This window comes from Tyto alba, unplaced genomic scaffold, assembly GCF_018691265.1.
Source record: "Tyto alba isolate M040663 unplaced genomic scaffold, T.alba_DEE_v4.0 Super-Scaffold_40, whole genome shotgun sequence".
Taxonomy (NCBI): domain Eukaryota; kingdom Metazoa; phylum Chordata; class Aves; order Strigiformes; family Tytonidae; genus Tyto; species Tyto alba.
Window position 1 is genome coordinate 18881768 of NW_024881316.1, and position 25018 is coordinate 18906785.

Sequence of the window (25018 nt, forward strand, 5' to 3'; positions counted from 1 at the left end):
TTCTCCCTCAGGGGAGAGCAGAGGGTCCTGTCTTGGCAGCTTCTTTCCTTCCTGATGTCATAATACCTGTCACAACTATTTTGCCTGTTTTCTTTCCTAATCTGGACCATAAAATGATATTCAGTCATTTCTGACAAATCATTGTTTACAAGTGAGTTATATGTCCACTTTTTTTTTTTTTTTTTAAATAGTTTTAAATATATGGAATTATGAATATTCTACCACATACCTAGGCTAATAGTTGCATATGTAACCATATTTATGGGATGTTTTTTCTCCATGTGCCTTGGTTTTGTTCAGTTTATCTAGCTTCAGGCTTCAGCCTTTAGATTATATGCCTTTATGTGTTAAATATCCTTATGATAACAGAAGCCTTATTTCTGTGTCCAAACAGCCTATCCTCAACTCTTCTGCTCAAGAACAAAGACAGATGGAAGAGCTTTTGTTTTGTTCTACCTGTTTTTCACTACAAAGCAGTGTCGCTTCATCATGATTTTCTTGTTTGTTTGTTTTGATATTTTTTCCTGGAACCATTCCTGATCAATTACATCAATTAGGAAATAGAATGCTTGGATGGTAGAAGCTAACATAATGGCATAGTTATTCCATCAATACAATGTAAAGTAGTAACACTGCTATATAACTGCTATTTAGTACTTATTTCTGCTAAGCTCCATCTTTCTTAAGCCATTATAATGTGCATGAAGTTATCGCTACCTCTCTTGAAGAGTTACAGCTTTCCAAAATGCTGTATACATCCCAGTAATCTTAGTCCTCCAGTATTTGCTCCTGGAAGTGTAACCTTACATTTGATTTCACTGTATCACCTTTTCCCTGGGCAATCTAAATCACCCTACAAAAATGGACATACAATTATTTCCTAAATCATTTTCATGTCAACAGCAAAGCTATTCACAATGTTTTCTAGACAAGGAAAGCAAATCCCTGTGCTCAGTTTAATGATGTTTATCTAGAAGTAACATGATCGTTTTGCAGCAAGCCAGCTGAACAATCTCCAAATTTTACAGGAATGTTCTAAATACATGTAAGAACATTCTTTTTTTGAAAACTGGAAAGGGAAAAGTAGAACTGAAACAAATTTTGAAGTTGTTTAGCAATGCCTTGCCTAACTTGTAACTGCTTACATTTCAAAACCAACTTGATTGGTCACTAGTACAATTCAGACGTGCTCACTCTCATAGAAGAAGGCGTACCAAGGCCATGCTTGCAGACTGGCTTTATGTACAGAAACAGTCTGATTCTAACGGCAGTCATATGGAGGTCCTCAGAACCCACTCTATAGAGTCCCTGTTTTGAAGGAGAAAATAGCTAGTAACAACAAAAATTAATGCTTTAGATTTATTTAAAAGTCTATCCTGTGGATGTCAGCTGTGTTTAAAGAAAGTTCTCATATTTTCAACACATTGGTGTAGCATGTTATGTGTTTGAATGATGCCAAAAAGTCAGCAAAACTAAATCCCAAAAGGAATAAAGTCCATCTAATACCATGTGCTAGGGCTTCAAAGGTTATCAGCATAAAACTATACGTGAGCAAAGATGATGGTGAATGTAATAACAGTTGTAATATGAATGCTCATACACTGGAAAATGTTTTTAAAAAACCCTATAAAATGCTAGAAAATATCACACACTGAGTAAGCTATTTAAAAGTGCAAAAAAATAAAACTGAATTAATTTCTGAAAGATTAGCAAGTGTAAATTGATGCTGTAGAAAACAAGGTAAAGCATACATACCTACTAGATGACCAGTAATATTATAGAGTCTGCACAGTGGAGACTATGCCCAAACACAATAAAGTGGAACCGATACACAGTATAACAAACGAGCTGAAAATAAACAGCTGATGAAACCAGGTAAGGGAGGGAGCAATTTAAACGACATCTACAACAGAATTACTTTACCAGTGTAAGAGCACTGGTATAGTATGCTACCAAAATAGTAGTGTAGCTGTAGCAAGTCTGGTCTTGACAGCATCCAGGGAGGCAGACTACAGCCTCTCCAGACAACCTGCTCCACTGCTTGACTGTCCTCATGGTGAAGAGGTTTCTCCTCATATCCAGTCAGAATCTCTCATTGCCATTTGTGCCCACTGTCATCCTTTCATCATGTACTTCTGGACAGCTCAGCTTCATCTTTCTTGATGACCCCCTCCATGTTGGAAGGCTGCTATTAGGAGTCCCGAAGACTTCTCTTCTCCATGCTGATCAAAGACCATCTCCACACCAGAAAACTCCCTTCTGTAATAACAAGTATACTGACACAGAAAGCAAATTATTTGCAGAGTGTATTTGCTCTACACCTTTTATACAGCCCACATGAAACAATCAGTCATTTGGCTGTCAATTAATCTGGGTACCTATTTTCAGATATTCTCCATATCAGATTCCCACAAGAGTTCTTCTTCTCCGAGTGACTGAGAACATGCTTTGTGAAATGTCTTGATGTCTGCTTCTACAGACAGGTATGACCTATGCACCTGATTCTCTTGTGCACTGCCTCTTTCCTCTGGTTAACACTTTGAAGAGATTGAGTGCATTCTAATAAACAGTTACCTTAAACAGGGCAAAATTTCTCATGGCCCTTTTTAATTTGGTGACTATAAGAAAGCAAATGATAACACAGGGGAGAAACAGGAGTGGAAAGTTCATTTTTAATATAAAAGGAAATATACACACAAAATAAATACAAGTACATAATTAAGTGAATACCTGCCTTGCATTTTACACAATATCTGCACATTTCTAGTATTCACACCAAAAATACTATCTGTATCACTTTTTAGTAAATGTTAGAAAGGATCTCAAGATTTAATCATCCAAAACAGTAGAACTTGTTTTGCATTTGCTTATTACATAAAACATTAAATTACTAGCATGCACTGTATTACTGTATTGAAGACCTCATGTGTTAAGAAGCAAAAAACCCAAATTCACTACAGAAGACTTTTTAAGCAAATTAAAACACAATGTAAAATATATGAAATAATAAAAGAAGATAAACAAGAACTACACTAATACAAATATGTACTAATTGTTTCTATAAAAGGGAGATAAAAGTAAGATGTAGAAAAAAATGTCAGAGACCATCACTTTCACAGCCATTAACTGGTTGCATGACACTTTAGGTGTTAAACCAAAAAAAGTAGTAGTAAGGGGTATTTTAAGATCTGAATGAAGGCTCTGTGGATTGGCTTCTGAAGGATATTCCATAGTTTAATTGGCTGTGTCAAGAAGAGGGGATAGATACTGGCAAATGAACTGTGCACTTCGGTGACAAAACAGTTGCTGGAATAAAGGAATGAGAGCAGACACTGAGGTCTGTCAATACATAAAAGAGAGACAGGCTTGTACAAACTCCTACCAGCTTGTTGGTCGTGCAACAAATAAGAGATGAACAGAGACTGGAAGATGAAGGTGAAAAGATCAACATGATCAGATTTAATATGATTCTCCATCTCTTTTTGAAGCACAGAGTTCATCAGAGTTCAGAATGTAAGCACTATGGTTGGAAATATGGGAAATAATGTTTTAGATAAGTTAATCATACAAGAATATAAAAGGATTCATTCTTGAATACACAAAAGTGAAGAAATAGCAAAATTTAGGTATAGTCTAGTTGTGCATATCTACAGAAATTGATTTTTTTTTTTTTTTTTTTTTATGATGGCACTGAATTACAGACTTGAATGCTTTGGAAAGCAATGATGTGATCACTAGTGCCAGATCCTGACAGACAAAAGATTATGATTTGGATCAATCCATTTTAGTTTAGAAAAATTGGATTTACTTTTAAGCTGATATATATTTAACTACAAAAATCAATCATATATTACAAACCAACTCCAGAAGTTCTTGCTGTGCTAAAACTTGTGTGGAAATGAGAAATTTCTCAAAGTAAGGAGTTAAAGATTTGGCTTCTACTGAGATCTCTGGCAAGCCTCCTACTGACTGCACCAGGCAGGGAAGTGATTTTGGAGAACTTCGCTGCGGGAGCCCTCTGGTGGGTAAAAGGGGAAAATGCCCCCAAAATGCCCCTCTCCAGGAAGAGTCCTGCCACTTAATCTGGATTTTTACATCTAAGATTGCAGTGTTTTGTAATTACTAATTAATTAAACACTGTTTATTCGAATCACCTATTACAAAATGGTAAGTTTCAATATCACTCCTCCTCTATAATTACCCTCAGTGTTTTTCCCCCCACTACAATGATTATTCAGCTGCAACCCTAAGAAAAAAGCAGTTCACTCAGAAAATAAATGAAACAGGAAAATACGTTAAACTAAATCCTTGTCAACAACAGAGAAGAAAAAGTGTTACTATATCACGTATCCATCTCTGCTGTTTCTATTACTGGGGACAGGGAACATTAAGTCTTAGTAGTAGCCTGTAGCCCTAGCATTCCTTTGGATCTTGTAAAATAAACATTATGCACACCAAAACTTTCAATATTGAATAAAGATTGAGATTGCTCCTCACTAGGTACATACACAGGCCTGGGTCTACACGGTTTGCATATACTCACTGCAAACTCACTGCAAATAAATATATATTACTCACTGTCTTTTGACTCCATATGTTTGAATATTTTTTTTTTTTGTCTCAGGATATAGGCAAAGAGATCAGTATTTGGTTGTATCCATATTCACTGACAACCAAGTGATACGTGGTCCACATAGTTAAAGATCATATATTTAAGAAAGGACACAAATAGCAGGAAGTAAAATAATTTGCTCTTCTGGGAAGTCAAAACTACAGATGTAACTGTTGCTATGCCACTACTGATCAAAAAGGCCCAAATGATAAAACTTGAAGGTCAGCAGCTATAATCTCATGCCATTCCTCCTCTCTGTGACACTGCTTTGTGGTACTGCCCTACTATTCAATTCTGGTGCAATTGCTGAGAATAATGATTTCCTTTGCATTCTCCAAAATGTTATCTTCTATCTAACACAGCTGCCGTGTGAGTAGCATTAATCACTGACTTGTTCAGGTAGGAAGTGACTCTCAGGACCATTCTTCTCCAACCTCCTTCTCAAAGTAGGGTCACAATGAATCCAGACCAGATCGTTCAAGGTTTTATCAGTCAAGTCTCATAAACCTACAAGAATCAAGGTTACAAAACCTATCTGGACTATCTGCTCCACTGCTTGATTCTCCTTACACTTTTTTTTTTTTTTTTTCCCTCCATATAGCCAGTCAGATTCTCCCACTTCAATTTATATCTGCCGTCTCTCCCCCTACCACGCACCACTGACTCCATCATCTAGATAACCTTCCTGCCAGCCCACTGTTAGGGACCCCAAAGCCATCTCTTCCCCAGGCTCCCTCATCTCTCCTCACACAGCAAGTGCTCCAGACCCAGCCATCCTGGTGACCCTACCCTGAACTCACTCCAGTTTATCAACGTGTATCAATTGAACTGAGGGAATTAGAGGCATCAACTCTTTCTTTTCACATGGAAGCACTGAGCCTATCTTTTTTTCTAATTTTTAAACAAAAGGGAACTTCCGTGCTCCTGGGTGTAGGTTTAAAGTCTATTTTGTTGGTTAGAGATGAGGCTCAACCATTTGCTATAATATAAAATCACCTCTCCTGTGCTGCTAGACAGCCCTTAATGTTGAGGATTCTTCATGCAATCCATATGCTAGGTTTAAATAATGTAAATAGCTTTGAATCAGTCTTCTGAGCCAGAAGAAATTCACCTTTATCATGAAGATTACCCTCTAACTGTGTCAAATGATCAAAACCCTAGCCTTTGTTGACATCCTAAGAACAGGTATGCTGGGTTGGACTAACTGGAATGATTGAAAGACTGTGCAACTTCCTATATTGAAATTCCAGTTCCAACAGCAAACCCTTTGGGAAAGGGAGACAGCTGAAGAAGCTTCCCTTGCAAATCCTGCCCATTTCTCTCACTCCCCTGCTTAAGGACCTTCTGAGATGGAGGTTGCTTCTCTATCAGAGTGCTTAACACTGCTTGACAGACCTCTCATCCATGAATTTTTCTATTAATTTTTAACATATGCATACTCTTGGTATTAAAATCATCCCAAGGCAAAGATATCTATTTTTTAAATTGTATGAAGCAGTCCCCTTCTAAGTCTGCTGCTTGTTAATCTACTTTGTGCCCAATGTTCTTGATACAAGCATGACTGATTGTTCTCTATTCACTGTTCTGCATGCCAGTCAGAACTTTTAAATTTTATAATTTCTCCTTGAGCAGCATCTCCCAAGATGGAGATTCCAAGTTACTTACTTTTTTTCTTAGTACAGAACCTATTCCTTAATTTTTTCATGCTCATCCTACTCTAAACTATCTCAAATTCTGTATCATATTTTGACATGGATGTCAAAAAAGCTCACAGTTCATGAAGTGTAATGATGATTTGATTGTCTATCTCCTTCCTATTACTATCATTATTTGCCTTTTTGACTACCTCTGAAGATTATTTTTGCCAAAAGCTAAACTTACTGGCAGCTTTGCCATTAAATTCAAGAGGGCAGAATTGAATCTATTGTTTTCATTCCCTCTATGTAGTTTACTCGGTCCATCCCAAGAGAATCTCCAGACATGTTCTTTCCAAGTTTATGCCTTGGTTGCAGTTTTCCCATGAACAGAAGACTAGAAGTACCTCCAATAATTTAGGACAAATATGCAGAAAACAGTACTTTGGATGATCTAATATGATCAAGCAGTCAGTTCATTATTTAACTAGTACTATGAGAAAAATACTGGGGAAACCTCTTTTTATTTTGACCGAAAAAAATCAGTCAGAAAGTTTCAGGGTAATATAGAAGTTCGCACTCATTTTTATTGTCGGAATGTTCACCTATTTCTACTGTGGAAGTTCACATTGTTTTAATTCTTATCAGCTCATACAGAAATGTAATTTACATATAGAACAGCTTTTAATAGTTTTTTTTTTTGTTTGTTTGTTTGTTTTTTTTTTTTAAGAAAAAACACCCCAAAAAACATTTTAGAAATAAACTGACCTTGAAGGCTCCTAATCATTTTTACAGCCCTCATTAAAGAAAATATTACTGACCTACGCTATCTCCTAAAGAAATGAGTCACCTCTTCTGCCCTCAGACTCATTTTTAAAAAATTCTGTTTGTTGAAGTAAACAAACCAAGGAACAGAACAGAAAAAAACCCTCCATAAACACTATTATGTACTTGTTAGTAATGCATTAAAAGAACAACCACTCTAAATTCTCCCATAGATTAATTCTAAATTTCTAACTTATCTATTTATTTTTATTTAGCAAGTCACAACCTTTTAAAAGATGATCCTTGTTCCAAATTAAAAAAAAAAAAAAAAAACAAAAAACAAAAGACCCTTTTCCCCTACTTCAATACTCCCACAACCATAAGAGATACACACATCTTAATGAACAGATCAGTTATTTCTCTCCACCTTGGTACAGTTCTATTTTTTCCATAAAGAGTTTACTAGTCCTAAACTATGCCAGGCTTCTCTTTGCATGTTAGAAACTCCCATGTTCTAGGGACTGGGCTTTGCCTAGAACAATGATCTATTTTAAGTACATCAATTATTATGTATATCAATTATACAATTTGATTTATATAAATTATGTTGTGGACCTTATTAGAAAAAATACTGTTAAGAATAACATGATAAATAGGCACAAAAAGTGATTTCACAAAATGATGGCACAGAGAACCTATCTTGAGCCTCCAAAAATGATGATTCAACCTTTGTCTTGAGTTTCCTGCCAGTGGTGATGAGCATGCTGGGAGGACCACCACTATATGCTTACCCGCTTCATACATCCCTAAATTCCACTAAATATTGGGAAAACCTTTTTCTCGACCCAATGGGACCATCTGTTTTTCCTCAGTGTGACATCACTACTTCTTTTGAAAACCGTTCTCTCCCCTATGCTTACTCAAAATAAGAACTGAGCTCACATAAACCAAGTTAAGGTCAAACTAGAATTTTTATGCGATTCATAAACCTATGCCTTGTCCCTATTTTTCATATAAATGTTGAGCCACTGATACAACAGTATCTGATAATGAATAAAGTCAAAAGGGAAAATGAGGTTTCTCTCAGTGAAAAGGAATGATAAAAGGCACTAAAATTAAGCACCCTGAAGAGATCAGCATGATTAAGGAGCTTGAAACAAGGTAACATTTTAGGATAAGGAAACAACACAAGAGCAAAGACATAAAGGACACATTATGATGTTCTCTATTAACCTAGCGATAAATAATGTCCAAGTTAATTTTGTGAACACCTTCTAAAATATTTGTTAATTATCATGCAGATCGACAGATTCCAATTTTGTCCCTTTTTTTTTTTTTTTTTTTGGCTATGCATGATACAGTGGAAAGCCTTATTCATAGAATGAAAATTAACTCTTAATAGTGTTTAAGAAGAAAACCAAAGCTGTGCCACTGCTTAAATAAGGCTAAGTAAGCACTGAAGTACAGTGATGGAAGGAAAGATGCCTGCATTGACATAATATAGTATGACAAGCCAAACTCAGAATCCTAGTTTGGTCTGCAGTAATGGTAAATGAACTACAGCATTCAACAAAACAGAATAAATTTCAAGTTGCAGTCAATTTTCTTCACATGAGTTTACGGACTTTAAAACAAACAAACAAACATGTCATGATTGCAGATGGTTTATTGTGTGTACTTGCCCAGTATCAGGTCCAGGGCATTCTGTGCTGTAAGACTTACAGGTTTTACTGGATTCTAAGCCACATAACACACAGAATAATTACACCTTCAAGTACAAGACCATGACACGTTCTGTCAAATACTGATAAACCCAGTTTCACTACCTTCTAACATGAAAAAAAAAACAACCAAACAAACAGAAAAAGTAGAGTTAATCAGAGACTTTTAAAAAACAGCCCTGCCATTAGCCCACATGCTTTCAGCCCCCTTGAAACTTGTAAGATTATCAAGTGGTGACAAGATCAGCTCAATCAAGCAAGAAGGTGCACCTGCTCCCTGCTGGTATGTAGACTATACAGTTCAAGGATGATACTAATCTCTTGTCCTGGTCAAAATGAAGACTATATCTTGTTTCATATACTTTAATTTCTACAATATCACTCCTCTTTTTATGTCTTTCTGCCAAATTAATGCTTTATTAACAACAAACTTGTGGAATTTACTTTTAAGTAGTATCTTAGTATCTAAGACATTTTTCATAGTTTGGACTTATTTCTCATTATACATAAAAAATACGATAATGGTTCTTTTTATATAAAGATTTTATTTTATAAACAATATAAATTTCAAATTTATTTTAAAAATTCTTTTTTTTAGGACAAAATTTTTGCAGTCTTTTTTTTTTTTTGGGGTACTGTGCAACTGTCTTGCTTGAGAAAGTGAGCATGGTATTTAGGGAAGGCCACTGATATAATTATTTTTTCACACTATGACTGCTACTGCTACAATGCATGTCAGGGTTTTTTTTTAGGAATATGGTAACGGTATTTTTTTTTAAGATTCACTCATTCTATTTTCATGCATACATTCTCTCAATAATTTGTAGAAATCCCTACCTTTTTTTTTTTTTAGCACATGCAATGAGAATTTTCAGTCAGTTAATCATTAGTTTGCAGTTATCTACCCTAGCTACAAATATGTCCAACAAAACATTTTCAGAAACGATTTCACTTTTTGTACCATTCTAACCCTGTGACCCCATACACAATGCCCTACACAAGTACTTCTACCCACTGTCACTCTTTAGCACATTCACTGATCTTGCTGCACATTGTGGTATCTTGATGACAGACTTTTACTTGCAAGAGCAAAGAGGTGTGAAAGAGGACAAAACACATCTCTGAGTCTAGGCAGGAAAAGAGGCACTTCCACTACTGGAGTGTAGGGGAGAACAGCACCACAGGGACAACTACTAGGCTCACCTTGTAAGCCATGCGAGCTTAGGAAACACATCACTGGTGCACACCACTGCAACAAAGACTAGATCTACTGATCATGAGTATTCCAAGCACTCATGTGTCTTTCACTTGGCCTGTGAGTACCAGAACCACTGCACAGCCACCTGCCTGCTGCCTGTGCTCCCATACCAAACAGAAACCCAGCACGAGCATTTGCCCCTCCAGAATCTGCCTCTCAAACCCCACTTCTCCACCAGTGGGCCCCTTCTTGCAAAGTGACAAGCTCACCTAAAAACTGCACCCATGACCATCCAAGCAGCTTGTGAATAACCACAGCACTCTGCTTTCACCTGCACTGCATTCATAGTAAGCTAACACATGGTACTGGCATTTGCCCCTGGAAGCAACATTCCCCTCCACAAGCCAACACAGCCCTGCAGGTACCTACCTCCAAGGTTTACAAGCTCTCCAGACCCCTCCTCACCTCCATGATCACTTGGATCATGAATGCTGCCACATGCCAGTGCCCCCCACACTGCCCTGACAACAGAGCAGTGTGCACTGCTCTGAGGGGAAGTCTCCCCAGTTCTCCTGTCCTCCCAAACCCAAATCCCTTCTTGCAAAGCTGCAAGACCATCTGAACTCCTGCCACCCCCAACCACCCCATGCATAGCTCATGAGTGCCATCACAACACTTCCACAGTAAATTGAAGACCAGCAAAGATGTCAGCCACTTCACGGCACAGGTGTTCCACCACACACACCACGAGATACTTTCTCTCAAGAGAATGAGTCCACCTGAGCATACACATCCCATGCCCAAGATATAGTTCACGAGCAACTCCAATCCCTACTGTCTCATATACAGCCCTCTCAGTAAATTAAGGCTCAGCAAAGGCAGTCTGGGGTGAGGCTCTCACAGCCCGCTCACCAACAGATCCCTTCTCTCAAGGCCATGAGCCCATGAGAAGTCCCACCTCTCACCCGACCTCACACTCAGTTCATGAGCACTGTTGCCACCACAGGCTCCTGTCACCCACCCTGGCCTCACAGCAGCTGGAAGCTTGACACGCCAGGGCCAAGCTCCCCCTGCCCCAAACGCTCTCTTCTCACCAGGCTACAAAACGGCCCGAATTTCAACAACCTCTTACTTGGCTCAGGAGTACCCTTCCTCTCACAGCAAACGCAAACAGGGCAAAGGTGTCTACTGCTTCAGGATGAGAATGTGGCCACGGCTGCACCCTGACAGGTCCATCCCAGCAGCTCCGTGAGCCTTTTGTACCAAGGCTGATGAACTAACAAAGCTCCTGCGCGTCTTCACCTCTGAGCCGCCCACCCGCTCGCCAAAGAGAAACCCAGCACAACAGTGCGCGGCCCCGGAACGAGGCTCCCAATCTGCCCCCTCGGGTATTCCTGCAGTCCCCTTTACACCTCACCTGCACGAAGCATTCACAGACAATTAAAGGCACGTGTCAGGTGAGATTCTCCCACCTCCCGTGCCACCAAACCCACGCTCCCAAAGCTACGCGCTGCCCTGAGCACCCCCTAACCCCTCGCCGCTTCCCTCCCACCGGCCGTTAGCGACCCCCGCTCCCAGGCGAGGCTTCTCGCCGGACCACGACCCCGCCTCGACGTCCTGTATGCCGGCACGGCCTCCCCGCGTCCCCCCCCGGTAGGCTCCGTGCCCCCCCGGCGGGGAAGAACAGACGAGCCCCACGGCGGAGCGGGAGCTGAGGACACCCCGCAGCAGCCCCTAACGCCTGATGTCACCCCAACACCCCCGTTCCTGTTCACCTCCGAACCCCTCCGGCCGCGCCTCCCTCTCATCACAAACTAACGCGGCGATCAGCCCCCGCGCAGCGAGCTCCCGGCCACCAGGCCCTCGCTGTCTGCCGGCCGCGCCGACAGCGGGAACGTGCCCGGCCGGGAGAGGAGCCGCCAGCTGCTGCGAACTAAAGCGAAAGCTTCTGCCGTCAGAGGCTCGTGACGTCACGCTCCGCGGCGCGCCTGACGGTTATTAGGTACGGTCCCCATGGTGACGTGTTGCCCGCCCCGTTAAAAGTCCCCGCCTCGGGTGAGGGTGGGCCGTTGCTGACGGAAGCGAAGATGGCGGCGGCCGCCTCCGAGCTCCTGACGGGATGGTGCCTCTTCGGCCTGGCGCTGCTGGTGAGAGCCGGCGGCCGGGGCGCGGCTGCCCCACGCACACCTGCCCCACGCACACCCCCCCTCCCCACGGCCCGCAGCGTCCCCGCCGGGCCGGCGGCTCCTCCTCCTCCTCCTCTCTCGCCGTTCCAGCTCCGCGCTTCCCGCCTGGCCTCCACGCTCGGCCGGTGCCCCCCGCCCCGCCCCGGCAGCTCCTGCCGCCGCCCCCGGGCACAGCGGAGCCCAGAGACGAGGGTGCGGGGCTGTCTCGCCCCCCCCCCCCCCCCGCCGTGCCTTGCCTGGGTGACCGGCGCTGCCTGTTTATGTTTCAGCCTGTTCCGTCTGTGAGCGCTGCTCGTATTGTTGCTCAGGCTGTTCTTGGTGAAGGTACAGAGTGATTTGTGTGTGTGGTCAGTGTAACGCAGATGCTTAGGGCTCAGGTAAAAAGTGTTTTGGTGCTATGCCAGTCATCAATGCCACGATACAGGGCCTAACTTCAGTACTTGCTTTCTGACATTTCTTGTTACGCAACTTGTAACTACCTTTCCCTGTGTGAATTTCAGGCTATTCTAATATTCTGCTGGGTTTATGTGCGCAAGTACCAGAGTCGGCGGGAAAGTGAAGTGATTTCTACGATTACAGCTATCTTTGCATTGGCAGTTGCTCTTATCTCATCAGCACTACTACCAGTGGACATCTTTTTGGTTTCGTATATGAAAAACCAAAATGGTACATTTAAGGTATGGACTTATAAAAATGTTAATTGCTGCTTTAAGGGAAACACTTGTGTTGGAAGAGGGTGTTCTTGGACTGTCAAAGTGTTTAAAACTAATATTAATACCTGTTCTAGCGTCTGCTATTTTTGGAAGGCTGGGAACTGGTACAGTGAATACAACACTGAGCTCTGTTTGTTATTTGAATTGAAGCTCAGTTTTTCACTTCTGTTATTTATTTTTGGTACTCTACTCATTTCCAAACACTAATTCCTTCTGTTGTGCTAAAAGGAGTGCATATACCATCATGAAGACATTAATAAATCTCTTATGTTGCTTTTTAGTATATCATAATGGGGCGTTGTAGAATGGAATTTGTTGCCCCTTTGTTCAAAAACAGACTGTATTGCCCATTTGCAGTTCTAGATTATTTTGCTTTTTTTGCCAGCATTCTCTTATTCTGGTATTGAAACATTATGACTAGGAAGATTTACTGTGCTAATCTACCTATAATGTATAGCCCGAGTTAATAAGCACTTTTTTTTTTAAAGAGGGGAAAGCTGGAAAAAACATTGGGGGAGGGGAGTACAATCTTCTTGGCTGATACTGCCTTAGCTGAACTGTTTTTATAAATTTAAACTATAGGGGGTTGCTGTGCAAAAGGCGTTCTTAGAGATGAGTGCTTACTGTAGTCTAAGTGTTCCTGTTAGTAAGTTCCAATGCTTAAAGCATTGGCCTTTTAACTTTCAAGGAGGGTTCTTGAAGGTAGTGACCCCATGTCTTTGTGGGTGCTGTCATTAAAAACAGGTCAAACTGGATCATATTAATGATTTGAAGAACAGCTTGGTTTGGTTTGGAGCCTATCTGTATCTACAGTAAAAGAGATGATCCTGAAAGAAACGAGAGCATGGGCAGATGGTAAATGCCTACACACTAGGAATAAACTCAAAGACTGTATTTCCTTCTAATCCTACTTCCAAAGGAAAACCTAGATCCTTGCCTGATCCTTGACAATGCATTAAAACTAGCTTGCAGCTGATACAGTGCCTTTTGCTACTCAAGTAAATGCAAGTCACAAGAAGCCTTTAGAATTGAGCTGTGATGTGATTTTTGTCATGTTTATCGCTCAGTGGTAATACAGAATAAATTAAGCGATAGTTCAGTTTCAGTGTTTCTGTTAAAAGTTTGTCTTCAGACCTTTTGTTCAGAATTAAAACGGATACAGAAGATGGAAGAAACCTTTCATATGTCATGATAGTAGCAGTTCAGTGAGAGTAATACTGAGTATTAAGAAATATGTTAAGCCTGACTAGCTAGGGAAATAGCAGTTATGTAACTAGGCCCAGATGAAAAATTCACATCTGCTTGGGACTAAGCAGAAGTTCATGTTGCGAAGGAGACCTGTTTTGTTAATGTATGCATTCCTTGATTTGAGAAACAAACCTGTGAGGGAAATAGGAGGCCAAATGTGGTCATGCAGTTACTACAATCTTATTTAAGGAAGTATGAGTAATAGAAGGAAAATTTACTGTACTTAAAATGCTGTGTTTTTTTGAGCTGGGTTTCTTTAACAGCGACATTTTGTGATGTGATATGGGGTGGATAGATTCTGTTTAAAAACTGTACCTGAAAGCGAGGTTTCATGCTTGTGGTAAAGCTTTTAGTTCTTTAAAGTACCTTTGCATATGCTGAGTTTTCTTGGTCATCTTGGTTTTCCTAATGCTTGTAGGTACTGCTGATAGCCTGTTGAAATGAAATTGCTTCCTACTGCCTTGCAGAAGAATTCTTCCCTCTCAAGGCTCAGTTGAATGAGTTTCTAGCTTTGCAGCAACAACATGAGCATGATATTAATACATTTGATCTAACACAACTGTAAAATTGTGATATAGAAATATTAATGTGGCCTTCCTGACAAAGTTGAGTGGATCTGAAGTCAGTCAGAACATACAAACCTATACATAAACCCATAGCTTTATTGATTTGGTAATTTCAATTTAGAAGTAATGTCAAGAGGTTGACAGCATCTTAATGTGAGATCTTCATGAATTGTTAAAGCTTTTAACGCTGTCCTGGGCAACATGTGCTGTGTTTCTGCTGCTGCTTCACAAGTAGAACAGATTGTATTGTGTTCAGAATATTTCCAAGAGACTACTGCCTTTCCACTGTACCATTCTTTCAACTCAGCACCTTGAAGGCCTTATATATGACACTGTGTTCTGAAGGACTATGGTTCATAGACTCTGGCAAGAATCCTTTGTTGTTTTGGATGGCCAGAGTGAATTAAGTCTTCACTAGATGATTCTTTTCAGTGAATTTTTGAGGCAGATCCAGGTAGCAGATGTGGATAATACTCTGTAGATAAACCATTAGTTCATCAAAACACCATCCAACTTGATTTCAGAGCATATGCCAAAAGAGTAGTGGCCGTTATCCAGATCCTAGGTAAACAATTTTTTTTTTTTCTGTATGTACTCTTTTCTTCCACCTCCCAACTGTAATTCCCAGTATCAGTGTTAGAGTTGAGGAAGTCAGGAATGCTAAACATAGAAGGTACTTGTGGTTTGGGCCTGGTTGACAGCCAACCACTGCAGCTGGTCATCCTCCCTTCCCCCTCCCCACCTGGGAATGGGGGAGGGAATTAGAGGGTTGAAGGGAGATTCACAGGCTGAGATAGGAACAGTTTAATAATGGCAATAAAATGAGAAAAATGATGATGGGGAAAAAAAAAGAAATACATAAACAGGCAATGTACAACATAATTGCTCACTACCTGCTAACCAATATCCAGCCCTTTCCTGGCTAGTGACCCCGAGATACCAAGATCCTGCAATCACAATCCTGGAAGCGAGAGAGCTCCTTCCTGACCACCCCTCCTCTATACAGTGAGCATGACGTTCCATGATGTGGAATATTTCAGTGGCCAGTTTGGGTCTGGTGCTCTGTCTGTTCTCCCTCCCTGCTCCCTGTGCCCTTGCACACAGGTAGAACATGGGGAGTCGGAGAGTCCTTGAAGTCTCTGTAGCAGCTGAAAACATCAGTGTGCTATCAGCATTCTTCTCATACCAAACCCAAAGCTAAATCCAAAACACAGCACCCATCTAGTCCCTGAAAAGGAACATTAACTCTATTTCAGCCCAAACCAGGACAGTACTATGTGTGGACTTTCATTTAATTTGTAAGGCATCTGACCCTACTATGAAATTGCAGATATTCCTAAGGTTTTTCTGTGAAGAAATTTGCAGCAAACTCAAGGAGAAGCCTGTTATAGCAGAGGTTAAATTGGAGGCATAATCTGGTGGTTCAGAGTTGTCTTTGTGAATTGTGTGTTCAGTGGTAAGTGAAGGTATGTGTCCTGGCTACAAGGATTGGCTTAATTGTCTGAAGTGTAGTACCCAGGGAGATTACCCTTCTCTGGAGGCTGTCAAAGTAATGCTGCTTTCTGGATGAATTAACTTGAAAGTGTTATGTAGTCCTTTCCATCACGTGTTCCGAGGTGTCTTGCTTGACAAGGACCATATACTATACCTATTCAGCCTTTGTTAACCTTGAGGTTTTGTCCATTTTGACAGGACTGTTAAACTTAACTGAAAGCTGTGTAAACAGTACGTTAAGTAATTCTTTTCTATAAACAAGTGGCTTGTGGCATTTGACCTGTTGGAGTGTCTTACCATATTTTGTGAGATTTATCAAATACTATATTAAAGGTTTTATAGTGCATGAATTGAGGAGTGTTGGTATTAGGTGTTGCACAGCAGCTGTGTAGTCCTTTAGGAAAGGAGCAGTGGTGCATGGACTTTGGGTGGTCATTCGTATGTACAGTAGAATGCATTGCAAGAACACCTTTTTTAGAGGCTGGGATTACTTTGATTCATAGTTCTGCGAAGTCAGAAAGCAGGCCTTTGGTTCTAGTACTTTTCAGAAGAGTATTGCTTTGTAAGTGGAGTCCTGATAATATTCACCAGCACCATTTTTAACTTGAAGGTTTGGGCTGTTTGCATTGATGGTGCTTTAGTTTGTGCAATGGACTTCACATACATCCAGTCAAATCTGATCTGTTCGATCTGAAAGCTTGTTTGATTTATAACAAGCACTTATGAACAGAAAATCTCACCTTAGCTTAAAGACTTCAGGTTGCTGCTGGAACTGTAGACTTCTGGGTCTGACCTACAGGTCTCATAAATATTTAAAACATAGCCGATGCTGTCTTGCAGTGGGAAGACTGCTTGAAAGAAGAATGTTATCATTACCATGCTGTCTTTTTTACTCGATTGTTGATGCAGCAGAAGGCAGGGGAAGTGATGAGAACATTTATTTTTGAAATGTATGGATTCTTGCTATTATATGAAGTTAAAAGCCAGTGGCATTTCTTTCAGTCTGCTTAGACTGAACACCTCACAAACCTTGGGTGTCTGCCTGAGCTGTTAAAAGCCAGTTGTCTCCTTAATGGATCAATGAGTAGCATTTGTTTAACAGGAGATCCTTTTTGCAGACCATTCTATGAAGATTTTTTTGCATATTGGGGGAAACTCATGTAGCTGCTCAGAATAGAGAACCACTAGAAATGTCAGATTTTTTTATTATAGCAAGGCGTTAGCTGAGAAATCATTATCAACTGAGATCATGCTTACTGTCCTGAATAGGAATTACTACTTGTGAAGTAACAGTACTTGGCTGTAATATTCATGGTAGCTTGATGTGGCTGAGATATTCATGTTTCTGGATGTTGCTTTCCATCTGGCAGTCAAAATCCTGGCTCTGTCCCCTTTTGGAGGTAAAAGGCTAGAAGTACAGTCTGTGGAACTGTAGCTTCCTTTTGTTGGCCCAGCTTTGGGATAGGCTAATCAGCAGAATGACTGCTTCATTTACATTTGATGAAACATCACAAATACTGAAAACTGGAATGTTACCACTTTAACCTCTATTAAGGTACATTTGTGGAGTATGAGAGCCATCTGCACTGGGTACTCATTAAATTCTTGTAGGGTCCAGCAATGACAGTAGAAATGTCCCCTTTAACAGGAACAACAGAATTAAATTCATGGCCATTCCCTCACCAAAAAGTGGGGAAGGTCAAAAGTTTCAGCTTAGCTTGTACTGCTTTTGTTTGGTGAAGTTATCTGTACAGTTTGAGTAGTGCTGTTCTGTTGAAAAATGTTAACATAAGTTACGAACTGGGCACAGTTGCTGGGAGAAGGAAGACTGCTTAGTGATTACTGGGAGAAGCAACTGTTCTTCATAAATAATTCTCTATGAATGTAATTATAAAATGAATCTTCTGAGGGAGCTTTGCTTTGGTTTTAGCATGTAGGTAAACTGGAAGTGTCTTAAAGATATAAAAAAGGCAGTTTATGTAGCAACATTTTACTGAGCTATTTACTTTTTACACTGGTAACTGTATTTCAATTTCCTGAAATCTTCAACATGGCTTGTGTTAAGGAATGCTTAAGAATAATAACTTAATGTAGGACATCATACTCATTGCACATATCTTTACGATTTGTCGATTCCCTTATCTAATAACACAATGCATTGTTACAGGTATTTTAAAGGTGGTATGATGTATGCTTGCTAAACTGCATGGAACAGAATGAAGTATACAGCAGAACAGTGCAGAGTGCCTAAATTCTGCAGATCTTATGAAAATTTGTGGTCACATCTTAAGCTGCTGTTGAAGGCAGTAATGAATTCCCACCTTCCTAATCTATTGTGTTTCTAAGCTATTTGCTGTAGATATTGTAGGCTTTGGCCATAATGGATGGAGAAGAAAACAGACTAGATCTAGAGGCTGTCTAGATGAGTTCTCAACTGAGTCCTGATGTGCTAGTCCAGTAAATTCATATATCTATCAACTTGATATATCAGCACTGCTGCTGAGAATGTCAGAGCTCTGACACTCACTAGATAGCAGTGCTTCTTGCCTTTGACAAGACAGTGCTGCTGTCAGTAGCTTTTGAAACAGCTCACATGAACTGGTTACTGCTTTTGAGCTGCTGCTCATGTGTGCATATGGATAATTTGCCAGAGTAAGGATTTTTGCCTCCTTAGTTTGTGTAAATGTGGGGCTTCAGCAGTTGACTGAAAGTAGACATAATAGATATGATATTTCCTGTGTGGACTAATGCAGTTTGTAAGTTCAGGCACATGTGCACATTGGTGAAATGCATACATCTTTGCATCTTTACATCTTTTAATGTAAGATAACATCTCATTATTTTAATATGCTGTGATATCTGTTTGTATATTGCTCTGGTCCTGTACACAACTTAATTTGATCAATAAAATGGAAAGCAATTACAGTGTTTTAAAGTTCAACATCTGTCCTGTTATAAATGTTTTTCTGGGGTTGGAGGAGAAACAGTTTTTTGGCAGTTAAGCCCTGTTGTATTTCAATTACTAGCTACCTCTTCCTGTAAAGTCTCTGTGCCACTTAAACTGTGGGTCTTAACATTGCTTTTCTTGCTTGTTCTTAGTTGGTGTGCATTTTGGATGTCTCCATTGCTCATAGGAGAGACGTTTTTCAAATACTTACTTGGAAGTAGAATAGTGCCACCTGTTCAGTTCGATCTTGCTTTTCCTTTAAGCATAATTAAAACAATGCATTTCCTTAATTTTCAACACTAGACAATTTAAGCATTTTATTTTGTGTATGTATTCTTAACTTATTGCAATCAAATTATTTCATGATATGTTTTCATACAAAGGCCTAGAAATTTTTTAGTTGAAATACTGCTGGCCTTGAGCCTGACAGTCTTCAAAGATTAGGTTTATTGGGTACCTGACAGACATTTAAGGTATTGCTTCTGTCCCTTCTGCTAAAATACTTTTCAACCTTTCTTTTTCCTGATTAGATGAGAAAATGCATGTATAATTTTCAACTCCAATTCCAGTTGGATAATAATCCAATTTATTTCAGACAGTGAACTTTAAAAGCTTAAATTGGCCTACTGAAAGTCTTAATATAAAGTCTTAATATAGTAACATGAAGGAAGGTGATGCTGATTTTCTGAGATAATAGAAAAATGAAGTGTTTATGGTATGTCATCAAGCCCATATTCCATGAGATTTTAGGCAGTTCTGAGAGAACTAATAAAGCAAATGTTAAATTTCTCTAAGTCTTATTGTGTATAGTGTTTAAGGAGTATATTCACTTGAATTTTTCATATGCTGTGTATTAGTGCATGTACCTTTATAACAACTGAAAAGGTTTGAGCTTACCAGTTTGAGAAAAGCCTACACACAGAAATTGAAAGGAGCTTTGACAGTACTAGATCTTTTATTTTCTCATCAATTCAGTTCTGTTGGTGTGTTTCCAAAATCGCAGCTTTTCAAGAATTTTGTTTCTGGATAACTACTTTCTTGATCTTGACTAGATGTAGAGTGGATCCCACAAGACTTTAACAATTCTGGAATATGTTTTACAGGCAGGCTTGGACCACTGGATTCAATCCCCAAGTTTGGCTTCCAATGGCTGTGTTACAAAACATTCAGCTTCCATAAACCAATAGGTCATCTTGGTGAAGAAAAAAGGAATAAGGGCAAGAACTTGACTTCAGCCTACTGGCTGGGTGTGATTCCCAGTGTAGCTAGAGTTGTATTTCACTTCCATTCTCTGGACAGTTCTGAAAAAGTTCAACTTTTGCTCAGATAGTGGCTACTGATGCTGTTATTTGTGGAGTTGTAGGATCTAAACCCTAAACCACACTGAGTCTCTTGCAGTTCTGTGGTAAGATTTGAGATATAGTACTCTACTAACAAGAATTACTGCTTCTTGACTAGCATGTCACTTTTTGGATGGGAACTTCAGGAAAACAGTCTGCCCATTGGTATTACGGAAAGACCTTCAGCCCTTAGGCCAGAAACTCAAGACTGGCATACAGTTAATGTCTAAGCTCTGCTAATGTGCATAGTATCAAGTCATCTAATAACTTTGTTCTTATACCTAGTTTAGGGTACTGTTTTTCTGAAGCGAACTTGAATATTCATGTAAATCAAGTCTTGGTCAAAGTAGAAAGGCTAAAAGGTTTGTACTTCTGAAAAAGAAGATGGCTTAAACTGGGTAGATAACTAATAAAAACAGAACTTTGTAAGCTACAACTGAGCATAAATTTATAAATTAAAATATTAAATATAGATTTATATTTAATTAAAATTAAATGTATAAATTTTAAATAGTTTAATTTGCTTTAAAATAGTGCTTTTTTGATTGAGGAGTATTGACTTCAAAATGAGTGGATCCTTGACTTGATTGGGTATCTTCATTAATGCTTTGCACATGTATATTTTCTGATGAGTTGTAAAGCAGCTGTAAATGTGTTAATTATAAAAGTAAATCCAACACATCCAACTACTGGGCTGGGCAACTCATACAGATTAGTTGTGCAGTCTTTTCTAGTGTGCCATGCTGTTCCCAAGACTGTCATATGTAGGGCTTTGTAGAAAACTAATCCTGAGGACAGCTTTGTCCCTTTAAAGACTTGACTTTGAAACTTAGTGTCTGCAGCAGTGCTCAGAGTCAAGAAAAAATGGCTAGAACTGCAAATAACCATACCTCTGGTTGTCTTCTACAAAACATTTTGAAAAAATCTTTAGATTGAGCTTCAGACTCCATAGCTGCATTGTCTGACATGTAGAAAACAAATACCAGTTTCATAAAAAGAATGCCACTTCAGTACTAAGTACAGAACAAAAGTAAATTATTAGCTGCTAAAAAAGATAGTCGTTAATAATTTTCAGTTGTGTTGACAATATAATTTGTTAACTAAGGATTTTTAATATGGAAAAAAAAGTGCTTTAAGTAGGAAGATAACAGCCAAAGTGAGTGTAAGCAGTGGGAATACTGCTGCAGTGTCTGTTCCTTGAAATGCAGCACATTACTTAATTGTCTCTGTTAAATGAATTGATTCTAACTTAAATTCCAACACTCAAAATGGGCAAATTGGATGTTTAGTATTTTTCTGTAGGCATTTGATACAAGCAGTTTTTTTCAGTTCTATATGAATGCTACTGAATGAAATATTCTTTTGTTTCATTTAATGTTAAATGCTTCTATCCTTTATTACTAGGACTGGGCTGATGCTAATGTTTCCAGGCAAATTGAAGACACTGTGCTTTATGGATACTACAGTAAGTATTTTTGACTTTTTTTTTTTTTAATTAATAGGACCTTTAAGTGAAGGCATAAAGTTTTTAAGGGTCATACTGGATTATACCTTTTTGGTTAAACATAGTCTTACACTTGATGCCCTTCAGTTATTTTTTTTTTTTTTTTACATTCAAGAGCCCCTTAAAAATGCAAATATTCCAAAGGCCAATCCATGAAAAAGTTAATAGCTTCAGTCCTATACAGGAAACAAGTTAACAGTAGGTTATGTGTATTTAGAGGCCCATTAAGGGAAACACATGACTTTACTGTAACTTTTATGGCACTTAAGTATGCAGCAGCTTGAAACTTGCCTACTAGGTATAAAGTTTGTGCAACTGAGTGTAACATTTGTATTTTAAGTGTTCAGATTCAGCAACTACAATATTCAAAGTAAGAGCTACTGTAAAGGAGCATAAAAGAGTTGATTCAAGTGTGGTAGTGTTTTGCCAATTGACGGGGTTAACACAAAGGACACAGACACCAAGCTAAAGAAATAGGCTTATTTTACTTTAGTAGAAATAGAAATTTTACTATAGTAGAAATAGCAGAAAGAATAAGCAAGGTAATGCACCTAGACATTACTATTTAAAGCTAGCTATAGTGATTAAGAAAGATCCATCACCAATTGCCCTCACACTTTACCATCACCCTGACCCGTGCATCAGCTGGGGAGCCCCGTCACAGCGGAGGGTCGGAGAGACTTTCCCGGCAATTGGGAAGTCCTACACAGGGCGTCCACTCGTAGGTGAGGTTTCCGTCTTTGCTGTGAGAGGGTCCAGCTTTTGTACAGTTTAACAAACAAGTCTAAACAAAATGCACAGGAGATATCTGGTAGATTGATATGCCTCACTCAGGCATGTCCGGATCTGGCCAGGATCCGGGCATGTCTGAGGAGTTTCTGTTTTTCTTTACATTTGGGATTTATAGTTACTTCCTATTGTTTACTTATAGTTCCCAAGGATTGTTCCCAGGGTTACATTTTCATGCTGATAAGATACTGGTTGCTTCAGTCTGCTGATAAGATGCTGATTGCTGGTCGGGGAATTCACTCAGAAGTCAACTTTGGTTTGAGGCCTATTGTTTGGGCCCCTTTTTGTTTCAGGTAGTCCTAAATAAAACTGAAGCAAAAAATAAACTGAAATCAAATCTAATAAAAAAACTGTTCACCAAACCTGTGTGTAGATTTAGATCAGTTTATTTTAGTTGTCCTTGAAGTTGTACTACTAATGAATATATGTAAGAGGTAGCTATAGAAGAATGATACTTACCACAGTTTGAGTGAAATGCTGGCCTTGATCAATGATACAAACTCAGAGGTAGTTGCTGGCTTTTCATCACTTTTCCTAAGACTTAAAGTTTATTCTCTTTGAAGGCTATGGGTTGGCTTTTGAATATATATTTGTTTAGATCAGGAAATAATTGATGCTAAACAGTGGACTTTCTTAGTTAAGAATACTTGCTTGCCAGTGATAGCAACAGAAAATAGAATGTGCAGTTTCATGCTGAGTGAAACCTAAAGCCAAAATTACTAAGAAATTTATGTTTTTGAAAAAGGAACTCTTCAAATACTAGCTTATTTTCCACAAAGATTCTTCACTATAGGATAGTGGAATTGCTTTATATTTGCTTTCTACTCTTGTTAGGTTTGCTAGGGTCTGGTTTAACAGCCCAAGCATTTCACAACTCCTAATGTGGAAGAGTTGTCACATTCTTTTGTGGCCCATTTTCTATAGACTTGTGATGGATGAATTTCTGTAAGATGTTTTGGGCTGAGTCTCTTTTTAAAGCAAGATGTCTCCTGGTAAATCCTGAAATAAATTTTGGAATAGATTTGAGCTTAAACCTGAAAAACTGCTTTTGTTTTTGGCCTATCTGGACAAGTCTTGAAATATAGGACTAATGCTTTATTTCATAGCATATCCTCCAGATGGTGGTAGAGATTTAAAGATGGTTTTAAAAGTGTTTTTCTTTTGTGATCTTGTGTAATTGATGCACATTTTTATGACTAGAGCTACACTGAAGTGAACAGTAATAGGTAACTTATTTTTCAGAAGGCTTCATCATTCCTATATAAAAACAGAACTGAATACCTCTCCTACATCTTTGGGTCTTGTCCCCTGCTGTTGTTGCACAGCATAGTGACATGAAAGCTGAGAGAATAAGTTAAACAACTCTTCCAGTCTTGTAATACTATTCCATTTTTTTGTACCCATATCTTCTTAAACCATGCCAAGACTAAATACTGTTATGTTTGTTTTTGGTTTTGTTTTTTTTTTTTTTTTTTTTTTTAAATAAACAGAATGATCAGAACTGAAATCTCTTTGTACTCAAGGACATTGTAATGGTCTTGGCTGGGATAGAGCTATTATTTTTTTTTCCCTCTTAGTAGCTAGAATAGTGCTGTGTTTTGGATTCAGTATGAGATTTTATATAAAAAGAATGTTCAGTATGTACTGAAGTTTTTAGCTGTTGCAAAGTAATATAGGACTCTCCAACTTCCCATGTCCTGCTGGTACACAGATACACAAGAAGCTGGGAGGGAGCAGAACCACAGCAACAGACCCAATTTGACCAATGGAATATTCCATATCTTACAACATCATTCTCAGTATATAGAGGAGGGTTGATCAGGAAGCTCACTCTGGCTTCTGGGATTGTGGTTTCAGGATTCTCTCTTCTCAGGGATCACTAGCTGGGAAGGGGCTGGGTGTCAGTTAGTGGATGGTGAGCAATCACATTGTGCTTTATTCATTTGTATTTTCTATTATTACTATTATTATTAATTTTATTTTATTTCCATCATTAACTTGTTTGTATCTCAACCTATGAGTCTCTTTACCCATACCTCTCCAACTCTTTCCCCCATTCCCTGTGGGTGAGGGAAGGTGAGCAAAAGGCTGTGTGGTGTTTGGCTGCGAGCTGGGTTTAAACCACAACACATGTGAATACTAGTATTTTCTCTCCTAAGAATGCAGTGGTAACTATATAGATCTTACGTGCCTCCTATAGCTATATTGGCAGCTTATAGTATGAACAATTGGTATACTTTGGTCACTGTCTTTCAATCCAAGTCACTTCTAATTGTAGCAAGAATTTGGAGGCTGTGGTTT

The 25018-nt window shown here is 39.2% G+C and overlaps 1 protein-coding gene across 1 annotated transcript in view; it reads left to right on the plus strand.

Annotated features, from left to right (window-relative positions):
• The first annotated feature begins 11981 nt into the window (after positions 1-11981).
• LMBRD1 (LMBR1 domain containing 1) overlaps positions 11982-25018 on the plus strand; it is an 87504-nt gene continuing 74467 nt past the window's right edge. Inside the window, exons 1-3 of the mRNA XM_042803441.1 lie at positions 11982-12077; positions 12617-12793; positions 21829-21889. Of these exons, the coding sequence (XP_042659375.1) occupies positions 12018-12077; positions 12617-12793; positions 21829-21889 (298 nt within the window). The 5' untranslated portion in view covers positions 11982-12017. The remainder of the gene's footprint in view (positions 12078-12616; positions 12794-21828; positions 21890-25018) is intronic.